Source organism: Biomphalaria glabrata, chromosome 13 (assembly GCF_947242115.1).
Source record: "Biomphalaria glabrata chromosome 13, xgBioGlab47.1, whole genome shotgun sequence".
Classification (NCBI taxonomy): domain Eukaryota; kingdom Metazoa; phylum Mollusca; class Gastropoda; family Planorbidae; genus Biomphalaria; species Biomphalaria glabrata.
The window spans coordinates 6,067,357-6,089,682 of record NC_074723.1 but is presented as its reverse complement, the minus strand read 5'-3'; the positions used below and the strand labels follow the sequence as shown (position 1 = coordinate 6,089,682).

Genomic DNA, 22,326 nt, shown 5'->3' with positions numbered 1-22,326 from the left:
AGACTCGTATAATGGAGTTCAATATTATTGTCTGTTCATACAGTTTTATTATTTGTCTAACTTAGTTACATGTATATGTACATATATAACATCGCCTTACCCTTGTGCCATTACACTACGGAACGAGTTGCTTGAATCAGCCAGGACAACCAATGTTTTTACTGATTATAAGTCTACTATTAACACATGCATAACTAGCTTGTCGCACTCATACGCGTAGGGCGTAACTATCTTTTTTTTAAAATAATAATAATAGCAATGTCTTCGATTCCAAACATCAAGGATGAGTGCAGAACATAGTTATTTGTATTGTAGTCTCGCCAGCGTATGTTCATTATGGAATGAAGGTACCTTTAATGAAAGCGCTCAAGGAGCCTTAAATGCCTTCTATAGAGTACCCAGGTCTCAGAGCCATTCAAATTTTGTGAGAACCACTGCTTCATAAACATTGATTTGTTGTTGCCGGGGAAGAGACCTATTCTGTTATACTCTTAGGCTAAGGCGACCAAAAGTGCCACTGGCCTTTTGCGAGACGGTTATCTATTTCTCTGGACAGTGACACATCGTAGGACACTGTGCTGCCCATCTAGGTAAAGCCTTCAACGACATAAAAGAAATGGTCATTCACATTGATTAGTGAATCTGGATTAGTTCCCATTTGTGACTTCTGAAGCATAACCTCCGTTTTTTTTGTTTTTTTTTTAGGTTTATGAACAGACCAAAAATTATAAGATGATAAGATGTTAGTAGGTGATGTATTTTCTGTTGTATAAACTACTAATAATTAAAGAAGAAACGTTGGCTTCCATTCTGGTAAGAATACATAATGTCTTCACAAGTGCTTACTATTTACTTACTAAATGCATGACGCGCAGGACGTACTCATCTTTCTTGAAGTAACGTCTGTATTATATAAGATAAGATAAGATACTTATTAAAGTTGCTGGGTTTCGTATGGAGTCCATAAAATACGTTAAAAAATATTTAAACAAAGTGCAACTCCATCGCCGCAGGTCAACCATCAGCTAACTACTCTTTTAGCTATGTCATATCTTTATAACAATCAATGATTATTTACATTATGAATATTGACAATAAAATAATAAAGACTACGATCTCTTTTCCTTAACTCTTTCTCTCCTAACTGACGACACCAGCGTTGATTTCACCAGAATGTGGTATATAATTACGGAGAGAAAGAGTTAACAGAACACTTAGCACATTATGAATATTTCAGCGGAACAATGTGCTTATTTTTTTAGCGAGATTAATCCACGTGGTGGCCTGCTAGTTAATTATTCCAGTAGTTCGTGGAACACCTAGACAGGCCTCGCGGAGCACTAGGTTTCCGTGGAACACAGTTTGGGAACCACTGATCTAGATCATTTCAATCAAAGGGGTAGGAAGAAACAAAACCCAGTCGTATGAAGAAAAATGAAAACTTTTTTAATCATTTGCATCACAAAATAAATTGCTTTTCATTACTTGCAGTGGACTTCATTCACCAATCGTAAACAGACAACATTTAGCCACGTGATAATATTGATAAAACAATGGGAAAAAAAACGGTCACGTGACAAACTATATGGATTAAATATTTTGTATAGAAGATATAGAGAATCACGTGGCTAAATGTTGTTTGTTTATGATTGGCGAATGAGGTCCTGGAATGTTTGTTTATCCATTTGTTTATTGTACTAATGATCTACTACGATGAGAACACATTTACACACATGTAGTTATGAACTAAATATTGTATATGAAACACATTGAATATGAATTTACAAAAAATGATAATAAATAGCAATAATAGCAGTTATAATAACAATTAAGGAAAACAGAATCATTTAACAAGTTCATTGTTGTCACACTAACTAATACATAATTCACTCTTTTCTTTTTGATTGTTTGGTTTTGCTTTTATCTTTCTCTCGCTCTTTGCCTCTGTCTCTAAACACACACACACACACGCAAGCACACACACACACAAGCTATTATTAACACATTCTCAACTTTTTTTTTTTTTTACTTTTTAGATCATCTATCACATTTATATATAATATATCACAGTTTTGAGAACAAATCTTTAGTTCACTTTGTTCTACTGCATAATTGCTTATTAGCTCGAATAGGTCACTCTGGTCTTAGTTTTAGTATCCTTAGCATAGCAAGGACTGTTTTGGCCCGGGCTCAAGAATATGATGGCCCCCTTTCCCTTTATGAAAATAGCCGAAAAGGGGCTTCCCAATTTAGCTGCAACCTTTTCAAAGTAAAGTTCTTTGCATTAACTCACGTAACGGCTTATTACAAGAGATACAATTACATTGGATACATTGAAATTCTTACAGCCAAAACATTTTTTCTTGTTTTATTGAAGGGCTCTCGGGGGTCCCCAATTGGTCATGACACCGGGCACAATGAGCCCTTAGGGAGCTACTCCACAGGCTATATAGTTCTACATCATTCTGGTCCTAACATTCCGGAGGAATGCTCCCGTTGCCTCAGCGTTAGCCCTCCGGTGAAACGTCCGCCCGGGAAAGTGGATAGGCCAAGTACGGTAGCACACATAGCTCTCAGTGGCTACCACACGTACCCTCTAGCGAGGGTACATTACACGTGGTAGGGATGGAAAAAAAGGCTCGCTAAACCAGTCCGAAACCCCCATCAACCCGTTTCCCAAAGGGGCCCATACGTGTAATGATGGTCCCCCCAAGGGTACGATGGGGAAGCATAGGCATAAGGATGGCCCCCTTGTGGGGTTTAAGCTTCCGGCCACACACGAAAGGAGGAATTCATGCAGAGGTTTGGAAGAACGTGCAACATGCCAAGACGGGTGTGAATAAATGAATCACTTAGTCGACGGGGGCCTCCTGACAGAGAGATCGGTGAAGAGCCAATTTCTCATCCTGGCCACGAGGTAAAAGCCATTCTCGGGTCACATGGTTCATAAAAGGGGCGTGTTTGCCTCGAATTATTTGAACATCTGAACCAGGTCCTAACATCCCATTCATATAAGAAGCAGCGATGCCATTGAAAGTTAGGACAAGAAAATGCTGTTATTGTCCTCCTGGCGGGGTTCTTGCATCCGAGAAATCTTTGCACAGAATGTCCAGGGAGCAGTCTTGATGGATCTCACTCGACTAATAGATTATAAAATGTAGGATGAGTTTTGAAATTAACAAAGTTCTTTTCTTGCCATCATTCTGCAGATGGATGTATAGACTGATATGTAGGCTGATTTGATGCTTGATCTGTAGACTGATTTGATGTTTGATCTGTTGACTGATTTGATGTTTGATCTGTTGACTGATCTGCACTGTGGTGAGATGACTGATAGATAGACTGATATGTGGACTGTTCTAAAGGCTGATTAGTATTTTGATCTATTGTCTGATTTGTAGTTTGATGTAATTGATCAATAGACTGATCTGTAGACTGGTCTAAAGATTGATCTGTAAAAATAAATAAATCAACCATTGTTACTTGTGTGTATCTGAATGTAAAAGTGTTTTCCAAGACAGTTTCATGTATACCAATTATAAAACATCCAAAATAACTATATAAACTTATTAAGAATTATTAGGGGACTAATAGTGACTATAGCGCAATGCCTCGCTACCAAACATGGATTCTTGGGTTTGCGTCTCGGTCAGGGCTGGGATTCAAATTTCCTGAGGGCCCCTGAGTCCACCCAACTCCAATGGGTACCCGACCCTAGTTGGGTAAAACAAAGGCGGTAAGTCATTGTGCTGGTTGCATGAAACCCTGTTCAATAACCGTTGGCCAAAGAAACAGATGACCCTATAGATCACAAGGTCTGAAAGGAGAACCCTACTTACACTTAATACCTATCAAATCAATGCATCAAGGCAAACGAGCATCTTACAATCCTGTCCCACTTGGATTCCCAACAAGGATAAATAAAACAAAAAAACTATTTTTAAAGTCTGAAAATTAATTGTTTGCAAGACATTTTGTAGGTTTTTAAAGACGAAGCTGTATTATCTTATAAAACACAGATATTAACTTAAAAAAGAAGATAATTACATCCAACGCTTGTTCCTAGATCAATCTAGTCATGGCTGTCAACCAATGACTTAAATTCTGCCAAGTCCTTGGTTTTCCTGACTGACTCAGGCAACCCATTCCATGCTCTAATAGCACTAGGGAAGAAGGAGCATTTGTAAAAAAAAAAATATCCTAGAATATCGGAAGAGTAATGTGCCCATATCCTTGTGTCTTTCTGAGTATTTTTTATTAGGTTTTGTTTTTGTAATTCAAAATTATGGTTTACTGTTTTATTTAAAATTGCTACTTTACTTTTAAGTCTTCTATCCTGAAGACTTTCTAAATTTAGTGATTTTACCAAAGGTGTTACTCTAGGAGTCTAGGTTTTACATGTCCCAACTATCACAGATAAATACGCTTTCAAGTGACAGCAGACGTATTCTTACTTAAGTCTTATCAACCATTCCATTGTTTTTGTTTTTCCACGTTCTTTGGGACCCACAGGTACTAACACCACTTTTGTTTCGAGAATGTTTCTCTTTCCCCTGCCCCTGAAGCTATCTTGCTGCTTGCTGGCTCTCTCCAGTGAGAATGAAACAGTAGTCTTGGCTTGTTATTTAAAACAGAGTTCTATCTTCAATTTTGGTGCGTTGATAAGTTAATAGAGTTCTTGGATTCATTTGTTAAATATATAGAGTAATAAAGGACTAAAGTTGAGTTGAAAACATTTATCAGTGGTTCCCAAATCTTTTAGACCAGATGGTCTTTTACATTCCCCATACGTTTGTCACGCCTCGCTGCTAAAATAAACAAATACTACGTAACGAGTGCCTGTGAGGCTTTACTAAGCACTGAGGGCAGAAGACTGATAAATCTAATTGCTTAGGGTCACTGGCAGGATATGACCGTCGGGCCGTGGTTAGGGCATCACCATGCTATGTGAACTATTAATTACCTGAAATGTATTCTATCACACAGACCCCATTGTGTTTGTAAAAATGAGCCACGTTGTCATAGGATGGAGGTAGACTGTAGTAATCTGGCGGGGGAGGGGCCGTGCTGAAATCTCTTCCGCTGAACACTTCAGTGTATTCTGGAGGGTCAGAGGCTTGGACAGTGTCCAGTGTCAATGATATGTGTGGTTGACTACGTAAGCTTGAATGCCTTCTTCCGGAGGCTTCTCTGCGAGCTAAGCGGTGAGCTCGCGTGCAGTAGAGGGTCAAAATGACCACCATTACAAACAGGAAAGAGCTGCCACCAACGGAGACGCCCACGACAATGCCCTCTTTCTTTACAAAAGGTTGTGCTTTCGTGGTGGGTTCGTAACCTGGAGGAAAAAAAAAGGAAGATGTGGATATTAACTAAAAGCTATGCAAGGGAAAAAATATTCTTTATACATTTAAAATGTATATAGGTGTATGAAGCTCTTTGTATAGAGGTTATATCAGTGTCAGTCTGAGGTTATATCAGTGTCAGTCTGAGGTTATATCAGTGTCAGTCTGAGGTTATATCAGTGTCAGTCTGTTGTAGAGGTACTGTCACTGTCTCTCTGTGGTACCGGTAGTCGAACTGTCACTCTGTAGTAGAGGCAGTAACACTGTCACTGTGTGGTGCCACTGCCACTATGCAATTGAGTTGGTGACACTGTTACTCTGTCGTACATGTAGTAACACTGTTACTCTGTGGTAGAGGTAGTGACACTGTCACTCTGTAGTAGAGTTATTCACACTGTCACTCGTTGTTTTAGATATTGACACTGTCATTTAGTTGTAGAAGTATAGCCACTGTCACTCTGTAGTACAGGTAGTGACACTGTCTCTCTATAGTAGAAGTAGTGCCACTGTCAATTAGCTGGTCCAAGTCATTGAGAAGTTCAATGAATTTTGTTTACCTTAACACCCAGTCCATTTCGGACTTTTAGTAAGAAAGACCCTGAGCAAATTTTGGAAAAAAAAGCCCCTTACCCGCTTCAAACATCAAGCACTTTCAAATAATAATAAATGTTAAGGCATGTTGAATTAGCGGAGAATAGAAAGAAAGTGTGCTGTACCTCCAATCCAATTGCTCTTATTGTCTTATTTTTAATGTGCAGATTTCGTAAAATTATACATTTCGAAACGTTTGGGTCGAACTTTATGTTAAGGCCCTAACAATCTTGCACTAATGTAAATCAAGTGAAGATTCAGGATGTATCTCTTAGCGGACGACACCCTGGCAAACTGCATTTACTGACAGGGGCTCATGACAATGATTTTAATGGTAAAGACATGGATCCTCCGAACAGATGAGGTGGCAAACGACCAAATAATAGTAAGCTTGTTGAGACCGCTGCGTTAACCACGGCTGTCAGGATCCAGGCCACTTTAAGACGATTTCTGCGATATCAGAGGTAGCAGAGAATTCGGCCTTCATAAACGCACATTCTAGCGTTATCAAAGTAACCATCTTCATTATTAAAGAAACGTTATGTATTAATAATAGTAATAATAAGGCTTGTCTTCGAGTCCGAAGATTAAAGAGGAATGCAGTATTTCCCGTAGCTACGCAGCCCCAGCTATGACCTATATATTTTGCCACTTCCAGGGCAAGCATAACCATTGTCCGCCGGTGGTCGATTAAGATTTCTTTTTCGCCGTCTGCGGCTGTCCTCGGCAGCGGATTTTCTTTCTTCAGAAGAAACGTATATATTTAAAGATAATGTCATAAAATAAATCATAAGATAAAAACGTATAAGATAATATAAAATAAGTACACTTACAATCCTCGATAACTAGTCTAACTTTGGTGGTCACGTCGACAGCGCCCCGCAGACTACATTCAATCCAGTTGGTGAACAGCGAGTAGCGTCTGGCCGTGAACTCTTGGGGCAGCGTGTAGGTCAGTTTGTTGTCCAGCGTTCCGGTCAGCACTATCATCTCATCGTTGGACGACCTCCACAGCAAGCTAAGCGTGGACTTGGACTGACCCTCGTACTGACACGACACAGTGACAGTGGTGCTGTCACAGGTGCTGACTACATCGGACGTCTCACCGTTGACAGTGAGCGTTACACCTGTGAAGTGACAACAATGACCATCTGAGTAATTAGATTGTAAAAGTAACCAGTAACTGATGGGCAGAAATCAATCTAAATAAAATTAAAAAAAAATCAATTCTCAAAAATTTCGTTAACTAAACATTTATTGATTACACACACAACACACACACACACAACACACACACACAACCACCAACAGGCATGAAATACATACACACAAACATTTAAGAATGTCCTTTAACACGTAAATGTCGCGATTCCGTGAACACATTCCTTTGACATTATCTCCTTATCTGTTACGGCTAGTCCGTATTGAGACTTTCGTCCACATTTCTTTGTCCACATTTCATAGTCCACATTTCATTGTCCACATTTCATAGTCCACATTTCATTGTCCACATTTCATAGTCCACATTTTATTGTCCACATTTCATAGTCCATAGGTTGCAAGTTCGCGAGTGCTTAAAAAACATTTTCTAACAATCCGTCCCGTATTTTCTTATAGTTTTTGTAAGTAAGACACTTACAAAGACCGCACCACGATTTAAAGAGATAAGTTACAGTAGGCCTATTAATACAACAATTGAACCCCACGATGACCTGCTAACCACTGTCGAAAAACGTAAACTCAAACTCTATGTCACATCACAAGGTCCTCAGAGACGTTTTGTTCGTCGACTTTCCATTTTCGATCAAGTTGAAATTTCACATAATTATTTATATTCAATGACAATACAGGAATCCATCCAAAAATCAACAAATTATTTACTCAATTCATCACTAGTCATCATCATTTCTTTAAGTTCCTCATGGAACATAGGGCCTCAATAAAAAACATGCCACTCTCCACGGTCTCTTGCTAGTACTTTAATGGCTTCCCAGCTCTTTCCGGTCCTTTCGGCTATTCTAGTATACTGTGTCGCCATGTTCATTTTGGTTTTCTTCTACGACTTACTCCCTGTGGATTCCATTCAAAGGCCTGTCTAACTCTGTTGTTGGTATCTTATCTGAGGGTGTGACCAATCCATCTCCACTTTCTCTCTAAGATCTGCACCTCCATATATTTCTGCCCACTAATCTCCCACAGTTTAGCGTTTTCTACTTTGTCGTAACATTTAATCAATTAGTACTAATTAATTAATTTTGTTTTACATAGCAGAAAGGAGGCTATACCCTGCCATTTTCAGATAAATGGTAGTAATTAGCAGTTCCCTCCCTTTCGACAAGTTTTGTTTTTCAAAAGTAATCCTTTTTTTTTTGTATTTCTTGTTCTTTCATTTGTACTCTTCGTACTTATATCTTTCATTCTCTATTTCATGACTGTAAATAACAAACGTCGTAACACACACAAACACACTCAAACACACTGATACTCAACACAATTCACACACAGAGACAAACACACACACACAGATTGAACCACCCTAACTGATTAACATTCGCATCCAAGCACTGCTTACAAGGGGCCGCTCTAACCTTCGATGAAGTCCAGTAGGGAATCGGCGCCGGAGGCGCCATTATCCCGTTGATGGTTAGAAAGGCTTTTATCCAACCACCAGGCCTGGACATGGGGTTCTTCACCCCTGTCCTGTCTGAGGGCACCCAACGGTAAACGGCCATATTGGTTGACTGACTGGTAAAACCGGGCCGTGCCGTGTACACAGCGCACCGTCCTCGATCTCCTCCCACTCGCTATAAGTGGTCGAGAACAATGCTAACTGCGGGGAGCTTGTCTCATATTCCTATACTGTAACCGCCACAGTTCCGTGCGAGGGTCGCCACTCCAGGCTCCTGGTACTGATGACGGCCCCCTTTGTGGAACGGCGTGGCGGACTTTTTGGACTGGGTTGCAGGTTACTTGTTCCATCCCCACCCCGAGTGAGATAAAAAAAACAAAAGCTCACCCAGGGAGACCTGCTAGAAGGCCTGGTTCGCTACTCGTTCTTAGCCTGTCCAGATCCACCTCTGGATGTTTCCACCGGAGGGCCACGCTGAGGCGACGGGTAGCTGGAAATCCTCCGGGCCGCTCTAACCAGAATGTTCTTCTGTGACCCTACGTCTCCAGCGTGACAGCCCACGTAGAATGAGTGACCGCACTCGAAATTGGTCATTGCCTTGTTGATCACTTGTGGCAGCCGGGCCTGGCTCAGGACTTGAAAATCTGTGCCTCTGACTAATGTCAGCTCCTTGGCGCAGACTGCGTCAGCTGTACAGGTGAACTGAACCAGGCTGTCAGGGTTCACATCCACCACGTCACTGCGCGAGTTGGCTGTGAAACGAATGTTGTCTGCATGACCTGGGAGAAGGGTAATATAGGTCAGGTTACTGAACATCAATGTTGTCATTAATTACGCAGACGACAAGAAACAAAGCCTAACCCTAACCTTGACATAGGCCTGGCTGCTACAAATGTGGTCCTTAGAAACGTTTTTTTTTTCTTGTTTAAAATAAGGTTACTAGGTTAACAGCTGTTTTGTAATTCGTTTATTACGAAGCAGTGTGCCACTAAGCTTTATCGGATTCTAGTAAGTCAGCGGTTCTCAACCTTTTAAGCTCGGCGACCTCTTTTTAGAATCCCCCACTCGGCCGCTACCCACCCCCCTTCCCACACACACAGCAAAAGAAGAATAGACAAAAACAATCCATATTTTCGATGGTCTTAGGCGACCCCTGGCAAAACGGGGTCGCGACCCACAGGTTGAGAACCCCTGTAGTAAGTGAAGGTCCTGGGCAGTTTATTTAGTGGGGACTGGGGACTTCTACCCATCTTTAAATGTACTTAATAATTCATAAATCTAAAAGCTTGCAATCATCATAAATAAATAAATGGAGAACTTGTAAATTTTATCACATTTTTTTTACTAAATGTAATATCCACATTTTGATATAAATTGTATAGTTTCGATATGTGAAAGAATCTACAGAAAAGAAAATCGGATGCCTTTGATATTAAATAATATTTCTATTACTGTTATTATAGTTTTAGGTTAATCACTTTTCAATTGTTTATGATTTAATACTTGTGAATTATGATAACTTACAAATAAAAACATATTTGAAAAAAAAAAAAGAAAAAAAAAGCCCACAAAAGAGGCAAGATGGCCCCAAAAAGAGGCACATAAAGCCCAAAAAAGAGGCAAAGAAAAGAGGCCCAATGATTTCTATGATGATAAAGCTAAAACTGAATAGCGCAAATTCTGAGGTTTCCTTTAAAAAAAAAAATAGTTTTGATATGTGAAGGCATCTACAGAAAAGAAAATCGGATGTGGAACATCATTTTCAGAAAAAAACAAAACAAAACAAAAAAAAAAAAAACAACGCCAGACCATCCCGAACCTTTGCTTACTCCTGCTATTGGGAATTAGATGGTCCCCAAAAAGACATCAACTATCAACTTAGGGGGAGATAACTGAGCAGAAACCCATAGCCAACGACAAAATTAAGTCCCCTTTCAAACATTGACATCCGGCAGGACGTTTGGAGAAGGACTTAATAATCTGAGGCATTCAGATGAGACTTCTATTAAACTATTTGTCCAGTCAGTCTGCAAGTTTGCAAAGGTCACTAAGGTCAGTTGGAATACATCAATCAGTCAATCTGTCACCAATACTGTTTCTCTATCTAAGCAACACAAAAAATGAATGCCAGTCACAAACGCTGGGGTAACTTACAAGCTATCACCGCGACTGTCGCTGTAGCTTCATCTTCACCAGAGCGACATCCAATAGTCACATTGACCGACAGATTTACGTCAATGGTCAAGACATGCTCCACCTCCCTTACATACAGGTCTGCCTTTTTCAGAACATTTTTAGGATTGTCTTTGTATATAAACAGAGGCGAATCCACATCTCTCTCTGCCCAGCATTTCAAAATGACGTCAGTTCCGGATCTGACCTTGACGTAGTCCTTGACACTGTTGACCAGCAAGTTAATTCTCTGGGGTTGAAAGAGATCTGAATGAAAATTTGTTTTTTTAACATTATTCAACGCCGGAACAAAATCATATTATAACAATCAATAAATAAAGATGAAATTTACGCCTATGTAAACAGATCTACGTGTCGCAGAGCAGCGCGACTAGAACAAAGGGAAATAACCTATTAAAATTAAAAAGAAATCAAGCAAAATATAAAAACAACGCTTAAAAAAAAGCGTATATAAGTAACAGAACTACACATGTACTGCCTTATTTCTCAATAGTGTTAGATTATTGTCGGTAAATGGAACAAAATTGGTTGATTTCCACTAATAAATAAGTTTGTTATTTTTTGTATTGATTTATGTTTTACTAGGAACTATGAATAATTGTGCAAAATTTCAACTTGATCTGAGAATGGGAAGTGGGAGATCGAATTACAAATACTACATATACCAAACAGAAGGCCAGAGAGAGTTGATATAGAATCTTTAGCCATTATCTTCGCGAATGAATAAAGAACGAGAAATCCCATATCTAGATTTGTCTTGACTCGGCAAATATATGTACGTGACATCCTGGCCTTGATTTTACAACTTTCATAAAAACAAATTTCTAAAGCTCTTCTGAGTTTAGCCTTGAAGTTAGTTGACCTTTCAGTGGAAAGTCCTGGACATAGTCAAGGTGATCATAAAAAATCTTTTATACAAATGATGTCAGAAATCTAAATCGCAATAAAGAATTTCAATGGTTAGGTTTGAGGTTCTCAGTGACGCAGTGCAAAGATACATTTTCATTTTTTAACTTTTAAAAAATGTACTATCAAGCACTTGTCCAAGAATTTCTAAATTTTTGCTCCCGGATTTGTTTGTGCTTATTTTATATGAAGGGGGTGCAGTGGCTGAGTGGTTAAGGGCTTGGCTTCCTAACCTGGGGTCCTGGGCTCGAATCTCAGTGAAGACTGGGATTTTGAATTTCGGGATTTTTAGGTCGCCCATGAGTTCACCCAACTCTAAAGGGTACCTGTCTTTTAGTTGGGGAAAATTAAAGGCGGTTGGTCGTTGTGCTGGCCACATGACACCCTGTTCATTAACCATTGGTCGAAGAAGCAGATGACCTTAACAACATCAACCCTATAGATCGCAAGGTCCGAAAGGGGAGCTTTACTTTACTTTTTATTCGAATGAAGTCAAGTACGATTACACAAGGGCACGTAACCGCTGGAGCTAATCTTTACAACTGGACTAAAAATCAGTTAAAATAAATAAACACCATTAACAGCATGACGTAGTGACGTGAGAGTACGAGGTTACAGTCAATATGGCATGTTGATAACATATAGGATGATGACGCTGATACTGACTATGATGATGACTTAAGGAAGATGCCTATGATGACGATAACTAGATGACATACCAACTACAGTGACATCCCAGGAAACAGAGCTGAAGTCATTACTACATTCTATTTTTGTAAGACCTCGTTGGACATGAAGCACTTGGAAAAAGGATGTGGTGCTGGTGGTGTTACTGTCACTGACATATCCCTTTGGTTTATAGTAGCTGGCTCTATAATTATCGTCTAGATACAATAATACATACATAAATTATCTATTTAATGAAATTTAATAAAACAATGATTATTTCCCAAATAGTTTCCCCACTTTTGAACTAAAGTTATCTCATCCTTATGGGAATATTATCAAATGTGTGTGTATATGTGTACATGTAGCTAATGTTTCCATCATGATTGTAAATACGCCTTGCGTCGGTATGCAATTTATATTAATTCAGAGGGCAATCATTTTAGAGGGCAACCATCTTAATGGCCAATATCTCAGAGGGCAACCATCTTAGAGGGCTACCATCTTAATGGCCAATATCCCAGAGGGCAACCATCTTAGAGGGCTACCATCTTAATGGCCAATATCCCAGAGGGCAACCATCTTAGAGGGCAACCATCTTAATGGCCAATGTCTTAGAGGGAAACCTTTTTATAATGGCCAATGTCTTAGAGGGAAACCTTTTTATAATGGTCAATATCTTATAGGGCAACCCAATAACGTATATTTTAAGATTATACATGATTTTTTTTAAATTAAAAATAAATTTAAACCTTTTTAGCATCTTCCTAACAAAATGTATCATAAAAATGAATCGTAAAAACTACAAAACTACTATAATTTTTTTGTCTAGCTAGCAAAATAAGGTTCATTCCGCTGCAGATTCACATTAATCTTTGTTACCCTAGCAGCCCCGTTCATCGAAGTGATCTAGTTATACGGTATATTTAAAATAGTCTTTATTTTGGTTTGCATTAAAAAGCATTCTTTTAATTAAAATGTCATGTCTAGTAAATTATAAAAAAGACTTTTTAAAAACAATACAACAAGACTCTACAGTATCCCTAGAAAATAAAACATTTTAAAAGTGTTTTTTTTTTATATATTTAATTTGGAAAGTGTTCTAGAGCAGTGTTTCCCAAACTTTTTCCTTAACGAAACACTTCGCACATTCTGAGTATTTAGCGGAACACTTTGCTTATCATTTTTAGTGAGATTAATCCACGTGGTGGCCTACTAGTCTAATTATTCCAGTAGTTCGTAGAACGCCTATTTAGGCCTCGCGGAACACTAGGGTTCCCCGGAACACAGTTTGGGAAACACTGTCCTAGACATTCAGAACATAGCAGACCTGTGTATTCAATAGAATATTTTCAGTACAAATAATGTGGTACTCACTGTCAGATATAATTTGATATATACAAGTACTGATATGAGCTATACAGGCTGACACTTGAACTCGAGTTCCGTTATAGGTTATCCACCAGTCGCTTCTGTTCCCAATGGAACATTCCAGAGTGAAGGTCTGACCTTCTTTCAATGTGACATTCTTTGAGAGTGAGCACTCTGCCAGGCCTGGGAAATAGCGCGACATACAATAGTCAGTATAGCTGGCTCAACATTAATTGACTTAATAATACATATAGAACGACAGATCGATAGAATCATTAACCTACTGCGATAACGAAAGTAGAGTCTATTCGATTGATAGTCACATAGTAAGACTTTAAAAGAGCCCCATACAATAGAAGGATAACGGATCAAGACCTTTTGAACAATATATAAATAGTACCACAAATATCAGAGCATGCAACTGGACCAATACATAAAGGGATTAACAAGCAAAATAGAAGTACCTTTTTTTTTAAAAAAAAGCTTAAACTGAGTATTGTATCGTTTATCTCCCCTTAACTTACTACTTCCTTACCAAAAAAAAATAAATAAAAAATTTGTGTTACGACTAATTAATTAAAGATTTTTTTTTCTTTTTGTTGATTCATGTGTGTGTCATCCACAGTGAATAGTTAAGTGCAATATTAACTTGATCTGAGAATAGAAAGTGAGAGAAAACAAACTTGTTCAAGATTCCACCCAGACAGACAGAGTGACATGATCTAAACTTTGCAAATGGATAGAGAAAGCGATAAGAGAGAAGAAGAGAGATAGGGAGGGGTTAATAGTGAGAGAATGAATATACACTTTCCAAATTTATTATGAAACCCATGACGCAAGAGATTTTATTGTAACAGCTTCAAGCTTTTAAAAAAAAAAAAAAAGATATATCTTATCTTATATATTATAGACGTTACTTCAGAAAATCTTATCCTATCTTATATATTACAGACGTTACTTCAAACAAAAAGATAATAACGCCCTACGCCTTTCATGTGTCAATCTAGTCATGCATGTTAATCAATGACTTCAAATCTCCTAAGTCGTTGGTTTTCCTGGCTGATTCAGGCAACCCATTCTATTCTCTAATGGCACTAAGGAAGAAGAGTGTGAGGAATCAATATATTTATGGACGACTCAAAAACATGAGAAATTTACTGACTGGCAGTGCTATAAATAAAGGACTTTTAGAAATTAAGGTAAATGATTTTTGATACATTCAGTGTACTGAATAAGGAAGTAGTATTAAGCGAAATAATTTTAAAATAATTCACCAAATTCAGTGCATATTTAACACTACAGAAACTATTCCGCGATCAGCGAAAGTTTATTTTTTAATTGGGAACAGTGATCTCTTTATATAGCGTCAATGACATTGTGTTTTTTTTTCATACTAGTTGAAAATCTCTCCAAAGCTTCTATTAAGTTTGTTACGCGTTCATTATATCGTCACCACATTTCTCTAGATGCCATACCTATACTTTGTTCCTCTCATACTGTATGTTATTTCCTACAAATATATGACCATAGACATAAATAAATATAGACTGGAAAAAGGAAGTAACTTCATGTAACTTGAAAACATGTATATCTATTGTATTCGGATTTCCGAATTATGAAAAGTTGCATGATCTTCATTCTTAGAGATTAAACAAATCTACACTGCCTCCTTATGTACAATATATATAGGTGTGTATCAAAGTTAAAAAAGCACTTTTATACTGCTCATAAATGCTGTATAATAAAGTATACAAAATTGCAAGTCACAAATTTTCGTTTCATAAAACTCTTTAATTGGCCAGTCTATATTTATTTATGTCTATGTATATGACTCTTGGAAGTAAACCGGATCTTCAAACTCAAAACAGAAGAATAACAAGAGCAGATTACTCTGACTAATTTAAATATCAAAATGCCCTGCACACTTCTAACACACGAAAACATTTAAAGCTATCTCCCAGCAAAGCTGAAAACATATTTTTTTATGTTTCTGAAATATGTCTTCATGAAAACAAGTTTACTTTTTAATTTTCTGCAGCCAGACAGACGACGGAAAGCCAGCTAAAATAAAGCCAGGAAGTTCAACTTTAACCCCACCAAATGCCAATGACATAAACAGTTTGGACATTGTCATTGTCACAGTAGTAGCTTTCAAAACTGAGTTTTAATGTTTTTGTTGTTTTGTTTTTTGCTTTACGTAGTATCAAAATACCCGCGTGTTTTTGTTTTTTTGTTTTTCATGTTCCTTTCGAATTGAAGATTTTAACAGCATAGCCCAAACCTCCCACAAGACGCGGAGGTGGGGTTGGGGGCGGTCTGGTGTGCAGGGATCGAACAAGAGACCATTGAGACGATAGTGAGAGTGCTTACCACTCGACCAGGCACCGTGGTGCAAACTAAACATTATTGTAATCTCACAAGGGATAGAACTAATAAAATCTAGGTTTAAAATCTTTCTTTCACTGTCTGTCTCAGTCTCTCTCTTTCATTCTCTCTTTCTCTCTCTCTGTCTGTCTCAGTCTCTCTCTTTCATTCTCTCTTTCTCTCTCTCTGTCTCTCTCGCTATCTCCCTGTCTCTCTCTGTCTCTCTCTCGCTATCTCTTTCTCTCTCTCTCTTTCTCTCTCTCTCTCTCTGTCTCTTCTGTCTCTCTCGCTATCTCTTTCTCTCTCTCAGTCTCTCTCTTTCTCTCTCTCTATCTTTCTCTCTCTCTGTCTCTCTCTCTCTCGCTATCTCTCACTTTCTTTCTCTCTCTCTCTGTCTCTTCTGTCTCTCTCTCTCTCTCGCTATCTCTTTCTCTCTCTCTATGTCTCTCTTTTTCTCGCTCTCAGTCTCTCTTTCTCTCTCCGTCTCTCCCTTTCTCTCTCTCCGTCTCTCTCTCTCTCTCTTTTTCAATAATTGTATATTTGAACCGTTTAAACTCCTACGACCTTCACCTACAAGTGACCTAAATTTACAAACTAATGTAAATATTCATATCCTAAAAACAACAACAGTAACAGTCCTATGACTTCTTTGTAATGCACTGACCTACATATTTCAACAATTTTCACTATACAAATAAAGATGTGCAGTAGTAATAAATGAAAGAATAAAACTATAAACGAATGCAAACTCCTAGTTGGCCCTTGTGGGTCAGTAGCCCTTACATATTGCATTTAGTGAATGACATACAACCGTATACCTAAGTGACTGAGATACAAACTTATACCTAAGTGATTGACATACAAACTTATACCTAAGTGATTGACATACAAACCTATACCTAAGTTGATTTCAAGAAATCGACCAAAAAGAGAATATCACAACAAGACCATTTTAAAAGAACATAATATGATAATATTATAACCATCATTGTTAGATTTAAGACGTACGGGCGTAGTGATAATATTTCATATATTTCCAAATTACACACTAGATCAATATTGATTTCGCTATGGCCCAATTGAGGACGCGCGGTGGCTGAGTGGTATAGCGCTTTTCTTCCGAACCGTACGTCTCGGGTTCGAATCCTAATGAAGACTGGGATTTTTACTTTGGAAATCCCAAGGGCGCCTTTGAGTTCACCCAGCTCCAACCAACATTGGATGCTGGCCACATGACACCCTCGGTAACCGTGGGCCACAGAAACAGATGAGCCTTACATCATCTTCCTCACAGATCGCAAGGGGAACCTTACTTTACTTTACTATGCCCCGAAAGAGCACTATACTGATCCAGCAATGTACAGAAAGGGCTTTATGATGTTTGAACGATGCCCAAAGGGCAACTGTTATATTTCAGTGATATCCAAGTAGGGCACTAACATAATTAGTTTACGCTTAAAAAAAAGGCACTCTCTTTTGACGTTGACTTTGTCACTCTTACACTTTGAACTCAAAAAATTAACATATTGTAACTTAAGAAAATTATTGACAAAAAATAATCAAAACCACGAAAAAAAAAAACATGGTTTACTTACTTTGAAAGAGAATAAGCATTAATCCTACTGAAACTAATAATCTGTTCATGTCTTTATCTCATGCAAATCCAATCAGTTTTTGGGTAGATTAATAAGAATCTTTGCGTTGATAACGAGAACAAACTGTGTATACAAACCGTGAACGATTGTCTGTGACGAAGTCCTCGAACGAAATGTTTTGAAGAATGGTTCAAAATCTACCTTCCAAACATCCTGTTTGACGACACAATAAGACGTGCACATTATAAGAGGCTCTAGCAAATGACATTAGTTAGTTGACCATATACGCCACTAACAATACCCCAATAAATCCTGTATCGTATGGCTGTTTTCAGTTCGTCGCACCCCACGTGTGACGTAGAACAAGGTCAAGTGTTCACATGTAGGTATGTACTGTAACTAAAGCGATTGTCTTGGGAGCGGAGGGGGGCCGGGAAGGGGGAGAGCATACAAACCTGTTACAGTAATTGTACTGCGCAGACGCACATGTGTGTGACGGCGTTTTGTAAACAGATATGCAGTTTTATGTCCTGGCCCAGTTCTCTTTATAGTATCCCCCCTGCCCACCCTTTCTTTTTTTTTTTCACTATTTGTAACAAAAAAAAACACACTTTGTTATGTTGTCCTGGTTTATAGCATACCCGACATTTTCGTTTTGATACATATTTATAATAGCCCGTGGCCCGTGGCTAAAATCGATTGAAATACTGATGTATCTCAGTATGAATCTCCGCGGATATAAAATAACAAAATTGCACGAAAAACTTCAACTGATGGGAACAGTGCTGCCCTGTCCAGTTTGACCAAACTGTGCTGCCCTATCCAGTTCGACAAAACTGTGCTGGCCTGTCCAGTACTGCAGAGATTTGTCATATATCCTACACGCGTCCTACGGACCTCGCGTAGTAATGTGTAAACTGTTTGTAAATTTCTTTTTAAAAGTCTCTGATGTTCTTCCAGCAGGACGACGGGGGGGGGGGGGGGAGTGGTAGTAACCCGGGACCAATGAGACGAATGAAAATAAGTCCAGCGCGCATACCGCACCACCAGGCATCCATCCATCAAGTCCAATGTAGCAGAGTCTCTACATTTCATTATACACTCTGGACACAAATTTAGAAGAGTCGGATAGCATCGCGTCTAGCGCCTTGAATCCTTCGTCAGATTATATGAGTTTGATACATTTAAAACCTAACTATTAACCCCTTTTGTTTTCGATTTTTTTATTACCATTTTTAAGCCCTCGTGGTCAATAAAGGCTCGGGCTCTTTGAAAACCACTGCGTAAGGTCCTATAAGACACTTTATAATGTGTTATTTCTTGTTGCGTATATACCGTTCGATTGTCAAAAGAGTTGAGCCGAAGGCTCTTCGAACTCAAAGCGTGTAAGCCTGCTTGAACAAATCGTTCTGTCTGGAAGAGGTCCAAGTCAATGTCTATGTAAAAAATTGCTATTTCCGATATATCCGACACTCCGGGCGCATGGATAAGAATGCATGTCCGAAGGCCGAGTACACCGGGAACACCCTCCATTTTCCTATGTTGTACCAAGCTAACCGTGCAGGACTCGCCATTAGCTTAACGGTCCCTTGAGGAACGGCCCATGGATCATCGACAGGGGCGTGGAAGCTCTCTTTCAACTCCGATCCGTGCAATGGGAAAGCTGTCGCATTCCCTTGGACACTCCCACAAGAGTTTTGTTTTGCTATTCATTTAGCCTAACCACTTCCTCTAGTGTTCGTTTCCACCCGAGTGCCACGTTGAGGCAGAATAGCGTACCCGGGTGTGTATATACCAGAATGGGACATATTTACATCTTTACTCTAAGTAGTAAGACTGAAATAGCTATTTCGTATGTGTAACAAGGGCATAAACGATAATGGAAAACAGGTAAATACTATAACGGGGTTGCGCCCCTTGGTACATTAAACCTGACAAGTAGTCTGTTTGCTGCTCACGACAGGTAAAGCAACAGAAAGATAGGGGATTCCCTGGAGGGGGGTTTTACATGTACTCCTTTCGGGACACAAGAGGTCAACTGAAATCAACAACTCGTGGGAGGACTTAGCATATAAGTGTACACGATCTCTCTTTTCACTGACCATAACAGTATTTGCATAAATATTGCTGCTTGTTGTGCGGTATTGCATCGAATGCCCATGATGGAGCGCAGACATCTTTGGTGAACGCGTTCAAAAATCCTTAGTTCGACAGCTTCGCTGTGCAGGACAAATTTCCCCGTATGGGGACGATGGAAGCAATATCTTTTGGTGAGCAGAAAAGTTGTTGGCGTAACACAATCAAAAAACAAGGTTACAAAGACAGTTTGTGTGGAAACATAAACTCTAAATCGGCCCCTGAAGTGGTCCACCCAGGCAGGTAAAAAGGCAGGCTTCAATATTTTAAGAAAGAATATCATAATGGCTGAGACGAAAGGTTAAGAGATCTCGTGTAGTGCCCCAGCAGTCCAGCAGACCAAAGTGAAGTTAGATGTGAACCTGACCTAACTGATGTCTTATAATGAATATTTAATTGACCTAATTTATTTGTAAACGGTTAATCTCTTATTCCTCAAGAAAAAAATGTCCGTAAAAAAAAAAATCCCTTTAGTTATGTGATGTGTTTGGTTGTTGTTACATCTCTGTTCACGCGATAATATGAAAAACTACTTATTAATTGTTGTTTTAAATTATGTCCAACTTATATGCATAGTAAAAAGATTTTTCTCCTTAAAAAAAGTAAAAAAAAAATTGTGTAAATGTAGTTGTTAGTATAACAGAACTTATCTAGCTTAGCAAAATAAATGTAAAAAAAAAAAAATAACAAAAAATCTAAAATCGTTTGCATAAATATGTTTAAAATAATATGGTAGACCTTAGCTTCCCTACTATAGACCCTCCCGTGTTTGTTACTATTAATAGCGAATAATTGTAAAAATGGTGTATTTTTATGAAAAGAAATGCTTGCATAAGTGATTTAAAAAATTAGATTTACGCTTTTAGAACAGAATAACGTAGCGATTGCATCAGAACTTTGAATGGTTTTAAATATTATGATGTCGGATTTTCACTATCTTTTCTAGTTTACGAGGTCTAAACGGGACGACGAACGGACGGACGGACTGACAGACATTCCACACAAAACTAATAGCGTCTTTTCCACTTAAGGAGCCGCTAAAAAAAACGCTTTAAAGACCAGATTTGGCGTCAGCTTGATTTAACTTCCATAGAAAAGAAACACTTCCAGCATGCGGCTTCCAAACATGACAACTTACAAATGCCGCGAATACACATTTTAGATCCAAGGGAAATATGTTCCCGAGATCAAACTGTAAGAAAATGAATCAGTCGCGCAAGGAGCCTGGGAGTCAAGCGATACCTCTTATATAAAGCTTTCATTATTTAAAAAGTATTTTTTTTTTTTACTTCGCTTGTTCTGATTCTCTTTGTGTGTGTATTAGATATATGTTTGAAGGGGACCTGTCAATAAGGTTGCACAGAAATGAGTTTATTTCGCTACATCCTGGTAGAGCAGTAATAATTAAAAAAAAAAGCAGTATTGTATGTTATGATATGAATACTTTGGCCAGATTTACATATGACAAGGTAAACATTCCCTATCTCAGGTTACGTTAGACCGACTAGACACATGTATGTTTAAACAACTAAGAACAAGGTCTAAATACTGTATCACGACTACATTTCCCAGTACAATCTACGCTGTTCCAAGGAATATACAACACACTTTTTTTTTACACAATCCTAAGAAATGTAAAATAAACAAATCCAATAGATACATCCAGTGAAAACATTGACAACACAGCCCGATAATGTCACCAGCGTAGCTTGAAAACTATGAATAATTTATCGAGTAGACTTACTGTATAATATAGTTAGACTTAATACGTAGATAGCATACGTATCAGCACTTCTACTTCTATCAATTCTGTAATACAGATAATCCTTGTATATATATAATGTTGATATAAGCCATGTAGCAATGAAGGATATAGATGCACTATCTAGCAGATGACCTAGTTTGACATGTGTAATTGGAGCATTGGTCTAAATATAGACATGGGAAATTTATCTTTTCTTGCCCAGGGAAAGGTGAAGGATTGTAAACAACATGTTGTTTAGGTCACTGCAGTTCCCGATTTAAAATATTAGTTCGCGCTGTATCTTTTTACAGGACATTTTACCTCTGATTTCTTTAATAAGAATCCGCGTGTTCCTTTTCATTTTAACGTAGCCTATCTTAAGTCCTGTAATGTTCTATGCATAGGCCAGAGGGGTGCGGTGGGCTTTTCCATCGGAGACCAGATAGAGGGGTCGGAGGTGGAGGGAGGGGGGGGCGCTGTAATTTTCCCCAGCTCCTTTACTTGATTTTCTGCTTAAATGTGTGTGGCGCATGTGAATTAGAAGCAAAAAAACGAACAAACAAAAAAAAAGGCGTACGGCAGCAAATGGAAGGCGAACTCTGGGTTAGGTTATAATAATAAAAAGGTGTCGGTACACAAAGTAACATTTAGCAATCGAGATCTGTTACATCTATGCTACAGTCGTTAATGAAACGTGGGCCCGTTTCAATAGCGCAACATAATCGAAAGTAAGACATTCTGTAAAGTTATTGTGGCAAGCGTAGTCGAGAGGCTAAGCACGCTTGAACT

At 38.5% G+C, this 22,326-nt stretch overlaps 2 protein-coding genes across 8 annotated transcripts in view; one reads left to right on the top strand and one right to left on the bottom strand.

The window, feature by feature from the left end:
• Positions 1-22,326, top strand: part of LOC106070416 (GTPase IMAP family member 7-like) — a 374,699-nt gene that overhangs the window by 99,766 nt on the left and 252,607 nt on the right. The gene's annotated exons all lie outside the window — the stretch shown is intronic.
• Positions 1,426-21,663, bottom strand: LOC106070422 (uncharacterized). Of its 7 annotated transcripts, none has more exons than XM_056008106.1 (10): positions 21,538-21,663; positions 17,658-17,870; positions 13,705-13,881; positions 12,381-12,545; positions 10,717-11,001; positions 9,079-9,341; positions 8,506-8,521; positions 6,767-7,060; positions 4,964-5,335; positions 1,426-3,452 (listed from the first exon to the last, which is right to left on the bottom strand). In XM_056008106.1, the coding sequence occupies exons 2-10, from the start codon at positions 17,704-17,706 to the stop codon at positions 3,199-3,201; spliced, it is 1,875 nt and encodes a 624-aa protein (XP_055864081.1). In that variant the 5' UTR covers positions 17,707-17,870; positions 21,538-21,663; the 3' UTR covers positions 1,426-3,198. The 7 variants fall into 7 exon arrangements, with proteins under 7 accessions (XP_055864081.1, XP_055864082.1, XP_055864080.1 ...); XM_056008107.1 differs by lacking the exon at positions 21,538-21,663 and adding an exon at positions 21,402-21,499; XM_056008105.1 differs by lacking the exon at positions 21,538-21,663 and adding an exon at positions 21,083-21,380.

Excerpts from the sequence above, each read along its gene's own strand:
- LOC106070422 (XM_056008106.1), bottom strand. The coding sequence starts at position 17,706 with ATGAACAGATTATTAGTTTCAGTAGGATTAATGCTTATTCTCTTTCAA. Across the intron at positions 13,882-17,657 it reads AATGCTTATTCTCTTTCAAA|GCCTGGCAGAGTGCTCACTC; the intron begins GTAAGTAAACCA and ends GCTATTTCCCAG. Across the intron at positions 11,002-12,380 it reads CTGGGATGTCACTGTAGTTG|ATCTCTTTCAACCCCAGAGA; the intron begins GTATGTCATCTA and ends ATTTTCATTCAG.